Genomic DNA, 21,323 nt, shown 5'->3' with positions numbered 1-21,323 from the left:
TGCTGTGTGCAATGTCGTGTGCTGTGTGCAATGTCGTGTGCTGTGTACAGTGTCGTGTGCTGTGTGCAATGTCGTGTGCTGTGTGCAATGTCGTGTACTGTGTGCAATGTCGTGTGCTGTGTGCAATGTCGTGTGCTATGTGAGATGCTGTGTGCAGTGTCGTGTGCTGTGCACACGGCATACTCGGGATGCACACCCACAGAGGTAGAAAGCAAAGTCGTGCTTTGGGGACTGAAAGCAGTGCCCACAGTGCAGGGCTTCGTCTGGGTGATGGAACATTGGACACTCAGTGCCGATAGCTGCCCCAATCTATGAATCAATGGAAAACTATTCAGTCACACACTCTAAAAGGCTGCGAAGAGCTGCCTGGCCCGGGGACACCGAGACTGAGTCCTCTGCAGACAGAGGATGGTGGACGGGGCGGGTCTGACAGAAGCCAGTGTGAGAACAGGCAGGGGCACCCATCCGATTTCCTGAGGCACGCAGCACACAGGCAGGCAGGCAGTGCCCCTGGGTGGGCGCTCACGTACCCATGTAACCGATGGTCCCGACTCTCCCTCGGACCGTGCCCCCTTCAGGGATCTCCACAGCTAACCCGAGATCTGAAATCCGGATGTGTCCTGTGTGATCAAACACAGGACACCCGTCAGAAGAATGGGGGCTGGGCGCAATGCAGTCCACCTGATGCGCTGAAACCAGAAAGGACAGGGACGTCCCTTGTTTAGTGAGATGCCTGCAGTGACTTCAGCTCCACACAGGCAGCAGGTAGATTCCTGTCTGGCTGCAGACAGGAAACCCCTCAATCAGAGCTGCTGTTGTGGACCACAGGGTGGGAACCCAACCAAAGCTGAGCCTCCAGCCAGTTTTCAGAGGCAGTTAATTGCATGGGAGAGTGGCTGGTGCCTCGAACCACACGCCTTCAGGACTGCAGAGCAGCTTCTTGCCATTAGACCAGAGTTCCAGTTGAAAAGCACACAGTGTCCATTCTGTCACTGCGTCCAGCAGACACGGAGGCTGCCACCAACACTGTTATCAGGGGCCAGACTCAGGTGGGCTGAAGGTCAAGAGCAAAGCAAACACACCATGGAGAGTTCTTTTTCCTCAGGAACAAATGGCAACAGAGTTCAGGGAAATAAAATTCAATTATATACAAAACACAATGAGTACTGACAGCTCTTATCAGGTATCCAGGTATCTCTGAAGAGACCGCGACTGGAGTCCACAACCTGGATCAGAAGGCCAATGGGATTTGAAGGTGCCTGCCTTCAATGTCAAGGGCTCTGTCAGCAGAGCCTGGTAGCTTGGCAGCCTCCATGGCTGCCGGGAATCCCTCACAGGTGGCACCGAGAGGGCCACTGATGTGATTGCAGGCAAGGTGGCGGTGGCTATGGCGACGTGGGCAAGGGCTGTGTCCAGGCCTGACAGGTTTGTGGCCTGAGTTAGTATCACTGAGATAGACCGATCGTCGTGCTGCAGGCAGCCATGGAGGGCGGTGAGTTAACCACTATGTCTGAGGCCCGGAAGGAGGCCACGGGTGAGGCTGGAAGGAGGCCACGGGTGAGGCTGGAAGGAGGGCACGGCTGAGGCACCTTGCACAGGTGCAGGGTGATGCCATCGTGTAACACAGGACACCTGGACGTGGAGATGGAAGTCAAGTGGCTCCACCTGAATGCTGTGGAGAAGGTGAACTGAAGGCCCCGGGGATCGGCTGAGGAGGGGGCGCTGCATCATCCTGCTGGCCGAGGGCCAGCTGGCCAGTCACCCCAGCTTTGTGATGAGCACCTCCTCCAGCAACCAGGCACTGATACAGACTGAACTGTGCAGTCGCCCGGACAGGTATGTCTCTGGGGTCCACTTCCCACCCGCGAAGTTGGGCAGGGCAGTGGCTGAAGCGCACCTGGGCAAGCTGACTGAGAAGCTGACAAAGCACCTGGCCATACCCTCCCATGGCCCCTTCAAAGCTGACCACTACCATCACCAAAAGCCAGCCCTGTCCCTCGCCTTCCACTGCTGTCCCTGGCCAGGCTGCAGTTCTTTGCTAGAACAAATGGTACTCATTTGAGCTTGGTTTGTCACTGCCACTCTGCCCCTCCTGATTGACTCCCTCGGGCTGGTCACTCAGCCTTTGGCCCCCTCGGTGTCCCTCCTCTTTCAAAGCCCTTGTGATGGTGGAGGTGTGAAGGAGACACTCGTGGGGGCACACAGGGTCCTGAAGGTGGTGGGAGCAGTGGTCCTTACCTGGTCCTCACGGGTCCCTCAGCCCAGCACCAATGAGAAGATGCCTTCAACACAAGGGCCCCGTGGAGCTGTGTGGATGACCGTGCCCGGCCTTCTCATAGTGCTGGGCATTCTCCGGCGCTGGGCCCAGAGAGACTGGCCCTTTTAGTCCCTATTTTACAGGGGTTAGAGCAGGCTTGTTAAGGATGGCCAAAATGGAAGTGACAGGCAGACATTGGGAGAGGAAAGAAAAATGTCAAGGCCAGTCTGGGTTGACCTAACATGCCGGTTCCTATCACAACCCTGTGTTCAAAGTGGCTAACTTGGGTGAGCTCTGGTGGCCTAGTGGCAAAGAAGCTGCACTGCAATCCCAGAGATGAGCAGTTGGAATCCACCAGATGCTCTCTGCTGGAGAAGGAAGGACAATCTCCTCCTGTACCAGTCAGATCTGGTTTGATGGCACACACACACACACACACACACTAATAAAAAAAAGATTTTAAGAAAAAAGAAAAACAAAGTGGTTAACTTGGCTTATAATATGTTAAGAGTAGGAAGGTGGGTTAATAAAAGTTTTGGTGCCTAAAATTAAAAAAATACAATTCTACTTAAACACAGTATGTGTTAAGCCTCTCCTCTATGAAAACAACAAAAACTACCAAACTCCCAAAGAATGAACAAATCGAGCTGGAGGGAGTCAATCAGGATACTTCTGACCAGTGGGGACGGTGAGGGTGGGCTCACATGGTCAGGGCCTGCTTCCGGAAGGGCCAGTCTGTGGAAAAAGACATCCCGCTCGGAACAGGAGAAGGTGAGCAGAGTGGAAGACCCTCCACGAGATGGACTGACACAGCACTACGCCCACAGGCTTAGGCCTGGGGGACACAGTGAGGGCGGCACAGGACTGGACAAGCTGAGCTGCAGTCCACAGGGTCGTTAGGACTCAGACGTGACCGAACAGCATTTAACAACAGCAATATCAATGCCAGCAAACCAAGGTCACTCCTACAGAGAAGACAGGAATTAGGCCATCTGATCATAATCACCAGGTGAACTGAGGTGCCAAGTTTCCCTTAATGCAGAACTCTATCGGATGCAATCACATAGGCCCGAGGGTTGAATCTATCGGCTCCTCTGTGGGAGAAGGATGGCCGTCTCCTCCTGCGTCATTTACAGCCTCTGGAGGGTCCGCTGTGAGAAAGCTCAGCCTCGATGGCACACGACAGTAACCAGCTGAGTGCTGGCACACTGAAGAGGTACAGGTCACAGGGACAGTATGCGACAGACGCTGGCCCACTTTTCCTCTAATGCTTCCAAAACACAGAGTTCTACTTTCCTAGAGGAAAACGAGGAAGTGTTTACACAGCAGTTATGCCACACCCGCAATCTGTTAGCCTGACTGGTTTCAGCTCCACACGGAGTCCCTTGAGCTCAGCCCACACCAGCAAACCTGACCCTAGAGAGCTCTCATTTCCTGGACATGCCTGGTCCTCCCAGGAGCTGGAGCCTGTCAGTCCGCTGTCTCTCCTGGGACGTGAAATGTGAGTTTGCCTCCTCGGTTACACCGAGTCCCAGACTCCACTAGACCTCAAGGAAGGGACTGCAGCTGGCCAGTCGGAAGCTTGACCAGCATAGTTTCTTGCTCCTGTGTATGCGGAGAAAAGCCACCTGCTTTGGATGGCCCTTTGGAGCTCGTCTAACGCCAAGTCCAGATGTTTCCCCCACTCTCCAAATGCAGACAATGCTGGTAAGCTCATACACCACTCACCAAGTTTATTTTAAAAATATGCACACTCATGTTTATCGTGGCTTTGTTCACAACAGCAAAGAGTTGGAAACAACCTAAGAGCCCATCAACAAACAAATGGATAGAGAAGCTCTGGTATATTCACACAAGGAATACTACGCTGCATTGAAAAACAAGGAACTCATGCAATATTATTCAAAATGGGTGACCCTGGAGGACATTATGCTGAGTGAAATATCTCAGTCACAAAAGGACAAATACTGTATAGTGCCACCACTGCAAAATAGGAATGACATAGGGGTTGGGGGGGGAGACTGAGAAAGATGGGATAAATGATGTCTACTGCATCGGAACAGATGAGATAGAGAACTGTTTAAAAGGGATATATGATTAGGTATTACTGTCATGACAGGAGTCCAGAATGAAGGCTGCACAGTGGAGTGGACCTGGGGTGAGGGATTTTATAACAATGAAAGAATTTCACTTTTCAAAGAGAACAGTTATCTGGAGGGGAGGGGTGGGCAGGTAGAAAAGTACAACAATGAATGAATGGAAACCCAAAGTAAACTTTCATTAACATTAATAATAATTAAAAAAGAGAGAGAGAGAAAGTCTCGTGCAGTAACTGGTGGAAGTTGGGATGGAAAGTCTTTTCAGTGAATGGTGCTGGGTCACCTGGGTCAGTGTCCCTCCGCCTCACCCTCACGCCGCGCTCCACAGGCACTTCACCCGGCACAGCAGTCACCAGCACGATGAAACACTAACCCTCTGAAAGCACATCATCTCTGGGGGTTTGTTTTCTTTTAAAATCGATATTATGGATTAAAGTGTGTAAATCACATTGGGTTTTTTTTTCAGAAATTATTCATAGACATTACTTACCACTGATTGTTGCAGTTTCCTTATTACTTACTGCTTAATGTCTATGCAAACCTGTATAGTCAGGACAGGGTGGGTTCAGAGCTATTGTGCATAGGGTCGCTGTGAGTCTCAGGCAACTCAATGGCACATAACAACCGCAATGCCCTTTATACTCCTCATTTTCCCTCTTTCCTCCCCCGCCTGATTCCATCCACGGCATGTGCCCTGGTCCAGGTCAACATAACATTTCTGTAACAGCATGTGTGCAGACGTGGTAAGCGAAGCACAGAAAGCATGCACACCAGCTATGGACGCTGCAGTGAGCTCACTTACCCCGGTCATCCAGCAGGATGTTCTCAGGCTTCAGGTCTCTGTGAGGAAAGAAACAAGAGCTGAGCTGTTCAGAGTCCTCCAACCCCAGCAGAAACCCCCAGGTGTTCCCACGGTGAGGGCCACCAGCAAGAGTGGTCAGGCACAGCCCCAAGCTGGGTGGATCCAGGACAGGACAGACCTGGCACACCCCTGGCCAACAGGATCAGTGCAGAGAGGTGCTCAGCACCGCCACACAGCTGTGTGAAACACAATGTATATGAACTTTGTAAGCAAATCAATATAAAATAAAAAACCTCAACAACAAAAAAAATGAATTGTATTAGTAAAATCTGCTGTTGGGACCCCTCCAAAGTGCTGAAGAGCAACAATGTCATCTAGAGAGTGTGCCACATAGGTGTGCCTGATGCAGGCCAGGGTCTTCACAATTACTGCCATCTGTCAGAGAGCTGGCCAGTGACTAAGGGTGAGAGGAGAACAATTGATGCCTTTGACTTGTGGTGCTCGAGAAGAGTATTTAACACACCATGGACCTCCAAGAGAACAAACAGGTGTGTACTGGAGAGGGTGAGAGCATGCTGCTCCTTGGCACAGCGACCGGGGTAACGGGGGTAGGTGTGTCAGTGAGACTGGCTCAGGACAGGGCAGGGTAGAATGCATAGGGTTTCTATGAATCACAGTTGACTTGATGGCACATAATAACGACAACAACAACAACAAAGTTAAAACTAGGATAGGGAAAAAGGATGTATCCTGACACACACCTTTCTTGATTTTGAGCAATACATTGTTCCCTTGCTGTATCAGGACAAACAACTTCTTGATCTAAGTATAGATTTTTACATGAGCACAATCAAGTGTTCTGGGATCCCCATTCTTCTCAATGTTAGCCAAAATTTGTTGTGATCCATACAGTCAAAGGTCTTTGCATAGTCCATAAAACACAAGTAAAAATGTTACTGGTATTTTAAGTTTTCAGTCAAGATCGATCTGACATCAGCAGGGATGTCCCTGGTGCCATTGTCTCCTCTAAATCCAGCTTGTATTTCTGGCAGTTCTCTGTCAATGTACTGACCTAGTCCTTTTTGTATAATCTCCAGCAATATTTCGCTTGCATGTTATAGCAACAGATCATTCAAGAGGCTGGATTTTATGAAGAACAATGTGGCATCAGAAGTGGAGGAAGTCTCATCAACAACCTGCATTATGCAGACACCATCACTTTGCTCACTATAACTGAGGAGGACCTGAAGCGCTTCCTGCAGAAGATAAAGAGTGCAGCCTTCAATACAGACTGCACCTCAACACTGAGGAAACAAAAATTCTTACCACTGGGCCGACAGGCAGCATCATGATAGAGAAAAGATTGAAGTTGTTGATTATTTCATTTTGTTTAGATCCGCAATCAACATCCTTAACAGTAGCAGTCAGGAGATCATGTGACAAGTTATAGGGAGGAAAAAAATCTGTCAAGGACACCTCCAGAGTCCTAAAGAGCAATGATGTCATTTTAAGACTAAGGTATACCTGATCCAAGCCATAGTATTTATAATCGCTTGCTATATAGCTGAGCTTGGAAGCAGGAGTGGCATCCACTTCCGTAATAGCTTGCCTCCGGAAACCCTATGAACCTGGAGAGAAGATGAAAGGCACCCAAGCGTCGAGGACTCTCCTTCATTGGGTCACTATGAGTTGCCTGCTACTCGACGGCACTTAACAACAACAACATATAGCTGAGAGCTGGCGAATGACTAAGAATGACAGAAGAAGAATGGAAGGCTTTGGGTTGTGATGATGAAGAAGAGTCTAGATTGTTCTATGGACTGCCCAGAGAACAGTCTGCACTGGAGAGGATGCTTCTTGGGAGCAATGGTTTGAAAACTCCATTTTATATACTTGGGCATGTTGTCAAGAGGGGCCTTGGAAACAAGACATCGACATCATGCTTGGAAAGGCAGAAGGTTTACGCAGTAGAGGAAGGGCCAGGATGAGGGGGACCAGCACGGTGACTGTGGCAGATGCTGAGGTTAGCTCAGGAGAGGACAGAGTTCAAAGCTCCTGGTCTCAGGGTCACTGTGAGGCACAGTCGACTCAAGGGCCCATAAAAAGAATCAACAGCAGCAAAGTCAAAAACTCTGCACGTGAGGCACGCTCAGAGGAGTGGCCCACGGGTGGCCTCTCAGCTGCCCTCCTGGTTGGCCCCAGAGCCGCTGGGTGGGCTTGTGCAGGCCCCCAGGCCCCTCGGCTGGCCTCAGGCTTACTCACCTGTACACAATTCTCTCTTTCTGGAGGTCTTGCAGGCCACAGCACAGCTCTGCAGCGTAGAACACGGCTCTCTGCTCATCAAAGCCAGGACTGCCCAAGTTGTAAATGTGGAAATTCAGGTCACCTCCGTTCATAATGGTCAGCACCAAGCACAAGGCGTTTCGGGTTTGGTAGGTGTAGGATAAACTAACCTAAGACGACAGGGTCACAGAAACCAAACAGAGAGAAACTGAGGTTTCCCTTGCAATTTACTGAAGTGCAGACAAGACTCAAACAATGTGTGTGAGATTAGAAATCCCGTTTACCACCTGTGAAGGCCTTCCCGGGTCAGCCGAGTCACCTCTCACCCTGCAGCATACAAACGCCATTTGTGGGCGCTCCTGTAAGCTAAGCGCTTCAAGTTCTCAGCCCTTCCAGCGAGCAAGGTCGTGTCGTCTGCATAACGCAGGCTGTTGATGAGTTTTCCTCTGATCCTGATGCCACATTCTTCTTCATAAATCCACCTTCTCAAGTAATTTGTTCAGCATGCAAACTCAATCAGTATGGAGAAAGGGTACAGCCCTGATGCGTACCTTTCTTGATTTAAAACGTGCCATGTTCCCTTGCTGTTCTGAAAACTGTGCACTGGTTTAGATACAGGTTGTGCAGGAGCACAGTCACGTGTTCTGGGATTCCCATTCTTCACACTGGTAGCTGTAACTTGTGACCCACAGTCACACGCCTTTACATAGTCAATAAAGTACAAATAGACACTCTTCTGGTATTCTCTGCTCTTGACCACGATCTATTTGATACAGAATTGCTATCCCTGGTGCTACACAGCCTCTTTAAAGCCCTGCTCAAGCCTCTGGCAGTTCTCTTGCTGCTATACTGTTCTTGTAGGTTATATTTTATATAAGTTTTTAAATTTTGTGATTTTAATGAAAGTTTACAGAAGTTAGATTTTCATTCATTTACGTTGCGCATTTTTACCTCCTCCCTTCCTATCTCCATACCTTTTCAACCTGTATACAGAACAGATTATCTGAGAGGCTGGGCTCTATGAGGAGAAATGTGGCGTCAGGATTGGTGGAAGATCTATTAACAATCTGCATTATGCAGATGACACAACCCTGCTTGCTGAAACTGAGGAGGACCTCATGCACTTGCTCCAAAGGGTCAAGGACTGCAGCCTTCAGTATGGACTGAGACTCAATGTCAAGAAGACAAAGATTCTCACCACTGGGCCAATTGGCAGCATCAGGATGGATGGCGAAGAGATTGAGATTGTTCACAGCTTCAGTTTGCTCGGCTCCACGGTCAACACTCTTGGCACCAGTAGCCAGGAAATAAAAAATGTATCGTGATAGGAAAGTCTGCGGTTAGGGACCTCTCTAAAGTACTCAAGAGCAACAGTGTCTCTCTGGAGACTAAGGTGCACCTGATACAGGCCATGGTCTTTGCAATCACTTGTTATGCATCAGAGAGTTGGACAATGACTAGGGAGGATAGAAGGAGAATTGATGTCTTTGAGCTGTGGTGCTGGAGAAGAGTATTGAACGTACCCTGGACTGCCAAGAAAACAAACAGATTCATCCTGGAGAGGGTTAAACCAGGCTACTCCTTGGAGGCTAGGATTCTGGGGCTTTGACATACTTTGGACATGTTGCAAGGAGGGAGAGGTCCTTGGAGAGGGACATCATGCTTGGTAGGGTAGAGGGACAGCGCAGGAGGGGAAGACCCTCTATGAGGTGGATTGATTCGGTGACTGGGGTAATCGGGATGGGTGTGTCAGAGGCGGTGCAATTGGCACAGGATAGAGCAGGGTTTAGGGCTGTTGTACATAGGGTCGCTATGAATCACAAGCAACTCGACGGCACATAACAATAACAACTTCTTCTCTTCCCTCTCCCCTGTTCACTTTTTTTTTTAAATAAAACTTTTTTTGTTGCACAATTACCTCCCACCTCCCACCCAGTCCTCTCTGCAGTGTTATTCTGAGCTATTGTCATACATATAATGTCCAATCATATATTCCCTTTAAACAGTTCTTTCCTTCACCTATTCAAGTGCAACATTCATTATCTATCCACTCATATCCTATTCTCCTCCCAAGCCCTCATGTCAGACCTGCTTTATAACAGTGGTGCTATGCAGTATTTGTCCTTTTGTGACTGAGATATTTCACCCAGCATAATGTCCTGCAGAGTCACCCACACTGTGTACGGTTTAATGAGTTCATTGTTTTTCAGGGCTGCACAGTATTCCTTTGTAGGAATATACCATCATTTTTCTATCCATTCATTTGTTGATGGGCACTCGGGTTGCTCCCATCTCTTTGCTACTGAAAATGATGTAGCAATAAACATGGGTGTGCATATCTGTTTGGATGGCGGTTCTGGTTTCTTTCAGGTATAGTCCCAGTAGTGGCATTACTGGGTCAAACGGCATTTCTATTTCTAGCTTTTTAAGAAAGCCCTGAACTGCCTTCCAATAGTGTTTGCACCATGTTCCCGCAGGTTTTTAAATAACATTTAACAAGATACTGCTTGCATGTGGTATTAATGACACTGTTCTAGAATTTCCATTGGCTCACCTATTGTGGGAATGGGAACAAAGATGGATCTCTTCCACTCTGTTGGCCAGACAGCTGTCCTTCCTCTAGATTTCCTGACACAATCTGGAGAGCACATCCAGGGCCCCATCTGTTCATTAGAATATGTTATCGGTATTCCAGCTATTGTTGCTGTTACGTGCCACTGAGTCACCTGTGACTCAGTGATCCTATGTACAACAGCTCTGAAACCTGCTTGATACTGAGCCAAGCTCATCATCTCCGACAGACTTAATCCCATTTCTCCAGTCACTGAGTCGATCCATCTCATCCTGGGTCTTCCTCTCCTGCGCTGTCCCTCCACCCTTCCAAGCACAATGTCCCTCTCCAAGGACTCATCCCTCCTGGCCACACGCCCAGAGTATGTGAGGCAGAGCCTCAAAATCCTTGCCTCCAGGGAACAGCCTGGTTTCACCCTGTCCAGGACAAACTTGTTTGTTCTCCTGACAGTACATGTGATGTTAAACATTCGTCTCCAGCGCCACAACGGAAAGGCATTGATCCTTCTCCTGTCATCCTTAGTCATTGTCCAGCTCTCTGACGCAGAGCAAGTAACGGCAAAGACCACGGGCCGGCTCCGGTGCACTTTAGTCTCCAGACTGAGATCAGTGCTCTCCAGGACTCTAGAGCAGACTTTCCCAATGCAATTCTCCTTTTGATTTCCTTACTGCTGGTGCCAAGGATGATGACGGTGGAACCAAGCAAGCTGAAGTTGTTAACAACCTCAAAGTCTTCTCCGTCCATCATGAAGCTGCTAACTGGCCCAGTGGTGAGAATCTTCCTTTTCTTATTTTTTGGCCAATGCTTTGAGTGCAGCTTGAACTTCTTCCCATTCATTCTCAATCATATGCTATTTCCTGACACGGTTCGATACTTTCTGGTGTGCGGCTCTGTGTATTCCTTCCGTATTCTCCCAGTACCTCCGGGAGCGGTCAGCATTTTGCCCACGGCTCCTTTAGTATCACATCTCAAGGCCTGAGTCAATTTAAGAAATGCCAAGCAAGTCCTTCCCTTTTATTTTCTGACTCTAGCTCTTTGCATAATTTAAAAACTACAGCTTTCAGGATGGATTACAGCTCAACATCAAGAAACCAACATCTTCACTACTGGGCCAACAACCAACATGCTGTTGTTGTTAGATGCTGTCAAGTCCAGTACAACTCATGGCGACCTTGTGAACAACAGACCTGAGCCCTGTCCTGTCCTGTGCCGTCTTCACCACCAATGACCCCCCTCGAGCCCATTACTGTGTCAGTCCATCTGGTTGAGGGTCTTCCTTTCACCGACCCTCCACCTTTCCAAACATAATGTCCCTTTCCAAGGAATATCCTCTCCCAGAAACACGCCCAGACTATGTGACAGGAGGCTTCACCAGCCTGGCGTCCAGGAAGCATGCCGGTCACCTTCTCCAAGGCGTATCTGTTTGTTCTTTCGGCCGTCATGGGAGGTTCTGTGCTCTTCTCTAACACCACAGCTCACAGGCGTCGAGTCTTCTGTCACCCTTAGTCATTATCTAGCTCTCAGGTGCACAGCAAGTGAACGAAAAGACCATGGTCTGAATCAGGTTCACCCTAATCTTCAAACTAACATCACTTTCCCTCAGTACTTTGCAGAGTCGCTGACTGTGGACTTGCCCAAAGCAGCATGTCTCTTGATTTCCTGACTGCCTGTACCAAGGGTGTTGACGGTGAATACAAGCGCGATAAAATCATCGACAATTTCAGTCTTTTCTCGATCTATCAGGATGTTGCCCATCAGTCCAGTGGTGAGGATATCTGCCTTCCTGATGTTAAGATGATGATGTTTTCTGTCGAGTCGTAGGCGAATGAAGAGCAACGATGCTCATTAAAAACTAAGGTGCGCCTAACTCAAGCTGTGGTTTTCTCAGTGCTATGCATCTGAAAGGAGGACCACGAAGCAGGACGCCAGAAGCAGCACGGATACCTTTGAGCCGTCATGTTGGTGAAGAGTACGGAACCTCCCATGAAATGCCAGGAGAACCAACAAGTCTGTCCTGGAGAGGTGAGATCAGGGTGCTCCTTAGACCAAGGATGAGGAAACCGAGTCTTCTATACTTTGGGCAGGTTGTTAGGAGGGCTAATCCTTGGAGAAAGATACCATGCCTGGAAAGGTGGAGGGTCAGCGTAAGAGAGGAAGACCCTCAACAAGACAGACTGACATGGTGACTGGAACAATGGGCTTGCCTCCCTGAAAGCTGTCCAATCCACCTCAGACCCGGAGCAGACATGCTGGAACCCTCCCGGTCCAGGGTCTAAAGTGAGAACAGGGCATTGGTTGTCACTGTTTCTATCCAACTTTATTCTGTAGGATCCAGCTGTGCAGCTGTTGCTGTTGTACACTGCTGAGTCAGACCGTACCAACTGTCCCGCTGACCGTCCAGCCGGTTTTCAGAGGCAGTAAACTGCAGAGCAGCTGGTGGATTTGAACTGTGTGCCTTTGGGACTGCAGTGCCATTCTTTACGACTAGGCTACCAGAGCGCTGGCAGGAGGGCAAGAGCAAAAGTAAAAGGGGTGAGGGTGGAAGCACACCAGTGGGTTGGGGCTGAAAACAGAACTGCCACGCCAGCCAGCTCTTGCTAATGGTGCCCGCAGTGAAAGCCTGCACCAACTCAGAGACAGCCCTTCAAGTTCAAGGGCTCCAGGGAGAGCGATCTCTGCACACCAGTGCTGTGTGTCAACCAGGGCGCAGTCAGCAAGACACTTACTACAAATCGGCTCTGCACCTTCTCCAGGAGTCTCTTCTCGTTTAGAGCCATAGTTTCTCCTCTCCTCTTCTTGATTCTCTTCTTTTCTAGTTTTTTACAAGCATACATTTTTCCCGTGGCACGCACTTGGCAGGCCCATACCTGTATAAAATTAAAATACATTAAAAAGATCATGCACCCCAGGTGTCCCTCCTGCTGAAAACGCCCTCCTCTCCGCCGTGAAGGGCATCACCACACTCAGCGTGTGAACAACCCTTGGTGGAGGGGACAGACATGTGGAGGCATGACACAGGACGCAGGCGCACCAAGGTGCACACTGTAAGTTCCAGGATGCCAGGTCAGGGCACAGTGCCTACTTCAAACATGCCTCACTTCAGAGGTCGATGTTTTTTTTCAAATTTTGCATATGCCATATTTTTACTTTTAAATAGTTTTTTTAAAAAAAAACTATAAATCACAAGAATGTTATTTTTTTCTTAATGACATTTTATCTATTTGTAAACTCTTTTTTAAAAAAAATAATTTTATGGAGCATTTACAGAGATTTTGGATTTCCATTCATTCATTGCTGCACTTCTTTCCTGGCCTAGCCCTACTCCCAACCCCAGTTCGCTCCTCTTTCAAAAGTAAAAGAAACACTCCCTCCCTGGTACACAGTCCCCCAGCACCCCTCCCACTGCCCCAAGTACATTCCACTATGCAACCTTAATTGTGGACTCTTGGGATGAGGTTGATGTTTTAATGAAAAGTTTAAGCATATGAAGAAATACATTCTATCTATAGTACTCAGACTCTAAAGTTTTCGTTCGTGTATATTGTGTATTCGTGTATATTTCGTAACGTGTATATTGCTTCATCTTGTTATGAAGAGTTTTAAACATGCAAACGAGGAAAGCATGGCATGGCGAGCGTGCACGTGCACATCAGTCAGTCTGTGCGGTTACCACACCCCCGCTGTCTTGTTCCATGTGCCTCGCACTACTCTGTGCACACAGACACGCACACCCATGTGCGCACACCCCTCCATGCGTTATCTTAACAGCAAATACAAGAAAGGATGAAATTTCATGCAACAATAAATCATTTTGATGGTAAAGTTAATATATAGTGTTCATTCTAGGAAAATCCTAGAAGTATTAATATGGACAAAGATGAAAATAATGCACTTTCAATCCCAAGAATGACAATGAATTCAGATGACAGGAAAGAATCGATGTCTTTGCGCTGTGGTGTTGGAGAATTGCCCTGAACATCCCATGAAGGGCCCAGAAAATGAACAGATGTGTCCTGCAGAGGGAGCAGTCAGAGTGCTCGTTGGAGGCAAGGATGATGAGGCTTTGCCTCACCTACTTTGGGCCTGTTGCAAAGATGGACTATTTCTTGGAGGGGGACATGATGCTGGGAAGGGTGGAGGGACAGCGAAGGAGAGGAAGACCCTCGACCAGGTGGACTGACACTGACTGTTGCAATGGACTCTTGTGTGTTGGAAAATGTGAGGATGGCGCAGGATAGAACAGGGTTCAGCTCTCTTGTTCATAGAGTCACTGTGAGTCGTCCTTGACCTGATGGCACCAAACAACACGAACTAATTGGTAACAATCACTCACATTCTCCTGTGTGTGCTTCCAGCATTTAGTAAAAACCTGCTGCTCTCCCTTCCCCAGCAGTACTGGGCTTATGCTGTGGAATCTACAGCCTCCCTTAAAAACTTCACGTTGTAACTGTTCCCATCATTAAACATTTCTCTAAAATAGGATTTTTAATTAGATTTTTAAATTTAATTACATTTTAAATAGAATTTTTAATTTCAGCCTCACTGCACCTTGACCTTTCCAAAGTTACCATCACTAAGTCTTCCCATGAGCACCTGCTGCTGGCCTTGGCGCGAGTGTCTCAAAATGGATTGAGTTCAGGATTCTGACTCAAAGGGCCATGGGGCCTCTCAACACGAGGGCAGACAGGCTGCCACAACTGGACACTCAAGGCAAAGAATGCCATCCTCAAGTCCCCCCTGGACCCTCGGGAGGACACAGGACACAGTAGTGAAGCCTCCACTGGACCCTCAGGACACAAAACAGAGCAGTGAAGCCCCCTCTGGACCCTCAGGAAGAAACAGAATGTCCTAGTGAGGCCCCCACTGGTCACTGAGGGAGCACATAGTAATGAAGTTTGAGAAAACACACAGTGGCTCGCTGCTCTGCCCAGTTGTTCAGAAACCCACATCAAGGTGCTGCAGTGACGGCTGGCGAGAAGAGCTGATGTCTAAAGTGCCACGGAGCTTAGTGAGAACACCATTCGTGTGTGTGTGTGTGTGTGTGTGTGTGTGTGTTTACGTCTTTTTTTATTATTAATTTTAATAGACATTTACAGAGGTTTTGGATTTCCATTCATCCATTGCCGCACTTTTCTCCCTGCCCACCCCTCCCCACCAGCTCGCTCCCCGCTCCGAAAAGAAAAAGGAAAAAAAATTCCTTCATTAGTATACAATTCCCACATCCCTTCTCCCCACCCCACCCCGAGTACACTTCTCTATGCAACGTAATTCTGGATTCCTGTGCTAACCATAATACTCAATCATATATCACTTCTAATCTGTTATTTCCCTCATCTGTTTCAATACAATATACATAATTTATCCAGTTTTTTCTGTCTTACCCCCACCCTGATGTCAGACCCATTCTACAACAGTGGCACCATGCAGTGTTTGTCCCTTTGTGACTGAGATATTTCACTCAGCTTAATGTCCTCCAGGATCACCCACTTTGAATAATATTGCATGAGTTCCTTGTTTTTCAATGTGGTGGAGTATTCAATTGTGTGGATATACCACAGCTTCCCTATCCATTTGTTTGTTGATGGACCCTTAGGTTGCTTCCAACTCTTTGCTATTATTGTAAACAAAGCTGTGATAAACATGGGTGTGCAGAACACCATTCTTTTGGAAACGGAAAATTTGTATTCCCAAAACTGTTTATCTTGTCCTCTGACAAAGTGGAGTCACAAAAAAGGTAAAACCATGTGAACTGAAGAAGGAAAATTACGTCCTACCCTGGGAGGAACTTCACACATTAGACTTTTAAGAAGACTTGGGAAGTCCCAAACGTGTGACCGGCTTACCAGCCCTACGCACAAGGCGTCATGATGCTGGCTTCCCCCAAAAGATGATGCGGCCCCGTGTCTTCCCATGTCAGATCACCACGCTGTCGTGGTCCCACCTGCAAGCTGCTCTTTCTTGGCCACGGCTGGCTGTGATTTAGGGGCAGAATGATTTCAACGCCATCGGGCAGAGCAGTCCACTTTATACTTAAACACGCAGTAGTGCCGGCCTCTCCTGGTTGCTGAACTAAACGTGGTCTCTCCACACACTTCACAAAGGGGTTAAATCAACAACAACAGAACTACCGGCTGCACTCTCCACTGTTCCAGCGACCTCTGTGGAGAATGGGGGTGGGTGGATATCCCACTGCAAGGCTGCAGTTTTAACAGGAGCAGACTCATCTCGCTCCCAGCAGAAACTGCTGACCATTTGGTTAGAAGCCCCACAGAGAGCTCCTTACCCCACCGGGGCTCTTCTTTTTTAAATTCTTTGCAAGTTTTTAAATTTTTTTTTTAATTATACTAAATGCATCAGAGAGTTGGACAATGACTAGGGAGGATAGAAGGAGAACTGACGCCTTTGAGCTGTGGAGCTGGAGAAGAGGATTGAATGTACTGTGGACTGCCAAGAAAACAAACAGATTCATCCTAGAGAGGGTTAAACCAGGCTGCTCCTTGGAGGCAAGGATTCTGGGGCTTCATCTGACATACTTTGGACATGTTGTAAGGAGAGACAGGTCTTTAGAGAGGGACATCATGCTTGGTAGAGGGACAGCGCAGGAGGGGAAGACCCTCTATGAGGTGGATTGATTCAGTGATTGGGGTAATTGGGATGGGTGTGTCAGAGACAGTGAGACTGGCACAGGATAGAGCAGTGGTTTAAGGCTGTTGTACATAGGGTCGCTATGAGTCGCAAACGACTCGACAGCACATAACAACAAACAACAAATTCAAAATGCAAATACATTGTTTTCTAGAACATATTCTTCCAATTTCCCTCACCCCCAACCCATCTAATTGTCCAACCCCATGATTAATCTCCCCTCCCCCAGCATATCGTCATTCCTCTGCTTCCCTCCCCCCTTGGATCCTTATATTCATTCTACAATAATGGGTTTACTCAATATTTGTCCTGTGGGACTGTGCTAGTTCACTCAGCATAATGCTTTCCGGTTCCTCCTGAGTTAGGTAAGAATTTACAAAATCACGGATTATGCGTGCTGCATAGTATTCTACCATGTGAATATACCATAATTTCTCAATCCATTCAATGGTGGCTGCACATCTGGGCTGTTACCATGGTCTTGTGATGGTGAATAATACTGCTAGGAATACTGGTGTACAAGTCTCCATTTGTGCCTCAGTTCTCATGTTGCAAGGAGGGACCAGTCCTTGGAGAGGGACACCATGCTTGGGAGGGTTGAGGGACAGCACAGGAGAGGAAGACCCTCGATGAGATGGATTGATTCTATTGCTAAGGTAATGGGGATAGGAGTGTCAGAGACAATGAGATTGTCAAGGGATAGAGCAGAGTTTAAGGCTGTTGTACATAGAGTCGCTATGCGTTGCAAGTGATTTGGCGGTACATAACAACAATATTCCAAGTAGTGGAACATCTGGGTCATGTGGAATTTCTATGTTCAGCTTTTTTGAGGAAGCATCAAACTGTCTTCCAGGATGACTGTACAATCCCACCAACAGTGTAAAAGAGTTCCTTTCTCGTCACATCCTCTCCAACAGTTATCACTTGCTGCCCTGTTAAACTTTGCCACTGTTACTGGAGTGAGATCGTACCTCATTGTGGTTTTGATTTGCATCTCTCTTATTGCCAGTGATTTTAAGCATTTCTTCATGTGTCCATTTGCCATTTGAGTCTCTTCCTCTGTGAAAATCCTTTCCATGCCTTTTGTCCATTTTGTAATTGGGTTATCAGTCTTTTTCTTGCAGAGGATCAGGAGTATTCTGTAAACTTTTCTTATGAGATTCTTGTCTGCGATAGTATTAACAAATATTTATTTTCAGTTGGTTGTTGTTCTTGTTGTTGTTATGTGTCGTCGAGTCGTTTGTGACTCATAGCGACCCTATGTACAACAGCCCTAAACCCTGCTCTATCCTGTGCCAATCGCACTGCCTCTGACACTCCCATCCCGATTACCCCAGTCACTGAATCAATCCACCTCATAGAAGGTCTTCCCCTCCTGCGCTGTCCCTCTACTCTACCCAGCATGATGTTTTCAGTTGGTAGGTTTTCTTTTCTCCCTGTTGAAAAAAGTTTTTGATGCACAGAGGGATTTAATCTTTAGAAGGTCCCATTCATCAGTTTTATCCTCTTTAGACTGTGCATTTCTGGCTGTATTTGGCATTTTCTTTATACCTTGGACTAGCGCTTCTAAGCTTGATCCCAGTTTGTCTCTTAGGAACTTTATGGTTTGGGGCTTTACTGCCAGGTCTCTGATCCACCTTGAGCGGATTTTTGTGTGTGATGTAAGATGTGGATCCTGCTTGAGCTTTCTGCAGGTGGAGGTCCAGTTTTGCCGGCACCATTTGATAGCTGTGATGTCCTTGTGAAATATCAGATGACCAGAGGTAGCTGGGTCTCCTTCTGTGTTCTCACCAGGGTCCTTCTATGTAGGATGTTGTTGCTGGGTGCCGTCCATTCAACTACAATGCACAGCAACCCCCAGGAACAACAGATAAGAACCATGCTCCATCCTCACATCTCCGATACACTCAATTCGACTGTGAAAGTCACCGTGTCAAAGCATCTCAGGGAAGGTTGGTCTCTCTCTCTGACCCTTCACTTCTCCCAGCAAGATGTGTTTCTCCAAGGACTTGCTCCTGACAACATGTCCAAAGTATGTGAGTGAAGTCTTACTTTCTCCTTGTCTCTATGGAGCACCTTGGTTGTACTTTCTCTAAGACAAACATGTTTATTCTTTTGCTAGTCCTAGAGAGAGAATTGATGCCTTTGAGCTGTGGTGCTGGAGAAGAGTGTTGATTATACCATGGACTGCTAGGAGAACAAACAAGTTTGTCCTGGAGAGGGTGAAACCAGAATGCTCCTTGGAGGCAAGGATTCTGAAGCTTCCTCTGACATACTTTGGGCATGTTGCAAGGACCAGTCCTTGGAGATGGACTTCATGGTTGGGAGAGTGGAGGTACAGTGCAGGAGAGGAAGATGAGATAGATCAATTAAATGAATGGGGTAGTGGGAGTAGGTGTGTTGGAGACAGTGAGGCTGGCACAGGATAGAGCAGGGTTTAGGGCTCTAGTACACAGGGTCGCTATGAGTCGCAGGTGACTCGACGGCACATAACAACAAACAACAAGTCCATGAGACACTCAGTACTCTCCTCTCACAGCACAATGCAAAGGTGTCGCCTCTTCATCCATCATTCTTATTCACTAACTTTCAGATGCAAAGCAAGCAACTGATAATATCAAGGCTTGGATCAGGTGCACCTTAGTCTTTAAATTGCTATCCTTGCTCTTTAGGACTGTGCATTGGTCCTGGACAGCTTTCCCCAGTGCAACACATCTTCTGATTTCTTGACTGTTGCTATCCTGGGTGATGATTGTGGAACCAAGAAAAAATGCAACAGTTTACAGCTTCAGTCTTCTCTCCATCTACTAGAATGTCGCCAGTGGGTCCAGAAGTGAGGATGCTTGCTTTCTTGAGATTGAGATAAAATCCATATTGAAGGTTGTAAGCTTTGATCTTCTGCAGCAAGCGGTTTAGGTCATCCTCACCTTCAGCAAAGTGATGTCATCTGAATAATGCAGATTGATGAATTTCCCTCCAATCCTGATGCCACATTCTTTTCCATAGCGTCCAGCCTCTCAAATTATTTGCTCATCACAGATTGATACAACCCACTGCCTTCTTTTCCTGATTTTAAACCATGTGGTGCTGCTTGCTTTGGTGTGCTTTCCCCCCCTTGCTTTGTTTTGGGTAACTGCTTCTTGGTCTATGTGTAGGTTATACATGAGTACAGTCAAGTGTTCTGGGATTCCCATTCTTCTCAATGTTAGCCATAGTTTGTGATGATCCACACAGCCTTTGCATAACCATGAAAACACATCTCTCTGGTGTTCTCTCTGTCAGCCAAGATCCATCTGAATCAGCAAGGGTCACCCGCATTTCAGGGCCTCTTCTGAATCCAGTTTTAATTCCAGGAAGTTCTGTGTTAATGTACTGTTGTAGGTGTTTTTTAATAATAATGTCCGGCAAGATGTTATTTGCATGATATTAGTGATCCTGTTCAGTAATGTCTACATTCTGTTGGATCATCTATTTTTGGAATGGGAATATGGATTTCTTCGAGTCTTCCAAATTTCTTGGGCTACATGAGAGTAGCATCTCCAGGCTGCACCAGTTTGTTGAAATATGTCATCTGGTAATCCATCAATTCCCAGGGTCTTATTTTTCGTTACTGCCTTTAGTGCAGCTTTTTAAATTTTTCTTTTTCATTGTGATTTTAATGAAGGTTTACAGAAAAGTTGGATTTTCATTCATTCATTGTTGCAGACTTTCCTCCACACCCCACCAGTTTACTTTAAAGAAAAAAATTCCTTCATTGTTGCATAATACACTCCCCACTCCTACCCCTCTCCTAGTCCACTCTGCCATGCACCTCTTCTTCTGGACTCTTTCATACAAATAATGCATAAAAATCATACAAATTAATCATATATTCTTTTTAAGTAGTTCTTTCCTTTATCTGTTCCAATGCACTATTCATTATTTATCCTCTCTTAGATTCCCCCCTAACCCCAATGTCAGTCCTGTTTTATAACAGTGGTATTATGCAGTATTTGTCCTTTTGTGACAGAGATCTTTCATTCAGCATATGTCCTTGAAGGTCACCCATGTTGTGTAATATTTTACGAGTTTCTTGTTTTTCAGTGCTGCGTAGTATTCCACTATGTGACTACACCATAGCTTTTCTATACATTCATTTGTTGACGGACCCTCAGTGCAACTTGAATGTCTTTTCCTTCATTACTACTGGTTCTACTACTTCCTGATTCAATGTTGACCAATTCTTTTTGGTGCAGTGACTCCATATATTCATTCCATATTCTTCGGGTGCTTCCTGTATCATTCAACATTCTGCCAACAGAATCCTTTTTTTTTTTCAGCTAAAGGCATGAATGTGTCCTTCAATTCTTTCAGCTTGAGAAATTCTGAATGTGTTCTTCTTTCACTGTAGTTTTCTAACTCCAGCTATTAGCATATTTCATCATATTTTTGTTGCATCAAGCTGCCTTTGAAATCTTTTGCTCAGCTCTTACTTCAGCATTTCTTCCCTTTGTTTTGTTGTTGTTGTTATGTGCCATCAAGTCGCTTGTGACTCATAGCGACCCTATGTACAACAGCCCTAAACCCTGCTCTATCCTGTGCCAATCTCACTGCCTCTGACACACCCATCCCAATCACCCCAGTCACTGAAACAATCCATCTCATAGAGGGTCTTCCCCTCCTGCG

The 21,323-nt window shown here is 47.0% G+C and overlaps 1 protein-coding gene across 1 annotated transcript in view; it reads right to left on the bottom strand.

The window, feature by feature from the left end:
- GRK4 (G protein-coupled receptor kinase 4) overlaps window positions 1–21,323 on the bottom strand; it is an 82,513-nt gene that overhangs the window by 10,936 nt on the left and 50,254 nt on the right. The window contains exons 8-11 of the mRNA XM_006893658.1: window positions 12,740–12,880; window positions 7,421–7,611; window positions 5,159–5,196; window positions 531–620 (exon numbers count right to left, since the gene is read on the bottom strand). Of these exons, the coding sequence (XP_006893720.1) occupies window positions 531–620; window positions 5,159–5,196; window positions 7,421–7,611; window positions 12,740–12,880 (460 nt within the window). The remainder of the gene's footprint in view (window positions 1–530; window positions 621–5,158; window positions 5,197–7,420; window positions 7,612–12,739; window positions 12,881–21,323) is intronic.

This window comes from Elephantulus edwardii, unplaced genomic scaffold (assembly GCF_000299155.1).
Source record: "Elephantulus edwardii isolate Elephantulus edwardi_28Jun2011 unplaced genomic scaffold, EleEdw1.0 scaffold00129, whole genome shotgun sequence".
Lineage (NCBI taxonomy): Eukaryota > Metazoa > Chordata > Mammalia > Macroscelidea > Macroscelididae > Elephantulus > Elephantulus edwardii.
The sequence above is the reverse complement of the archived record's forward strand: the minus strand, read 5'-3'. Positions and strand labels throughout refer to the sequence as shown.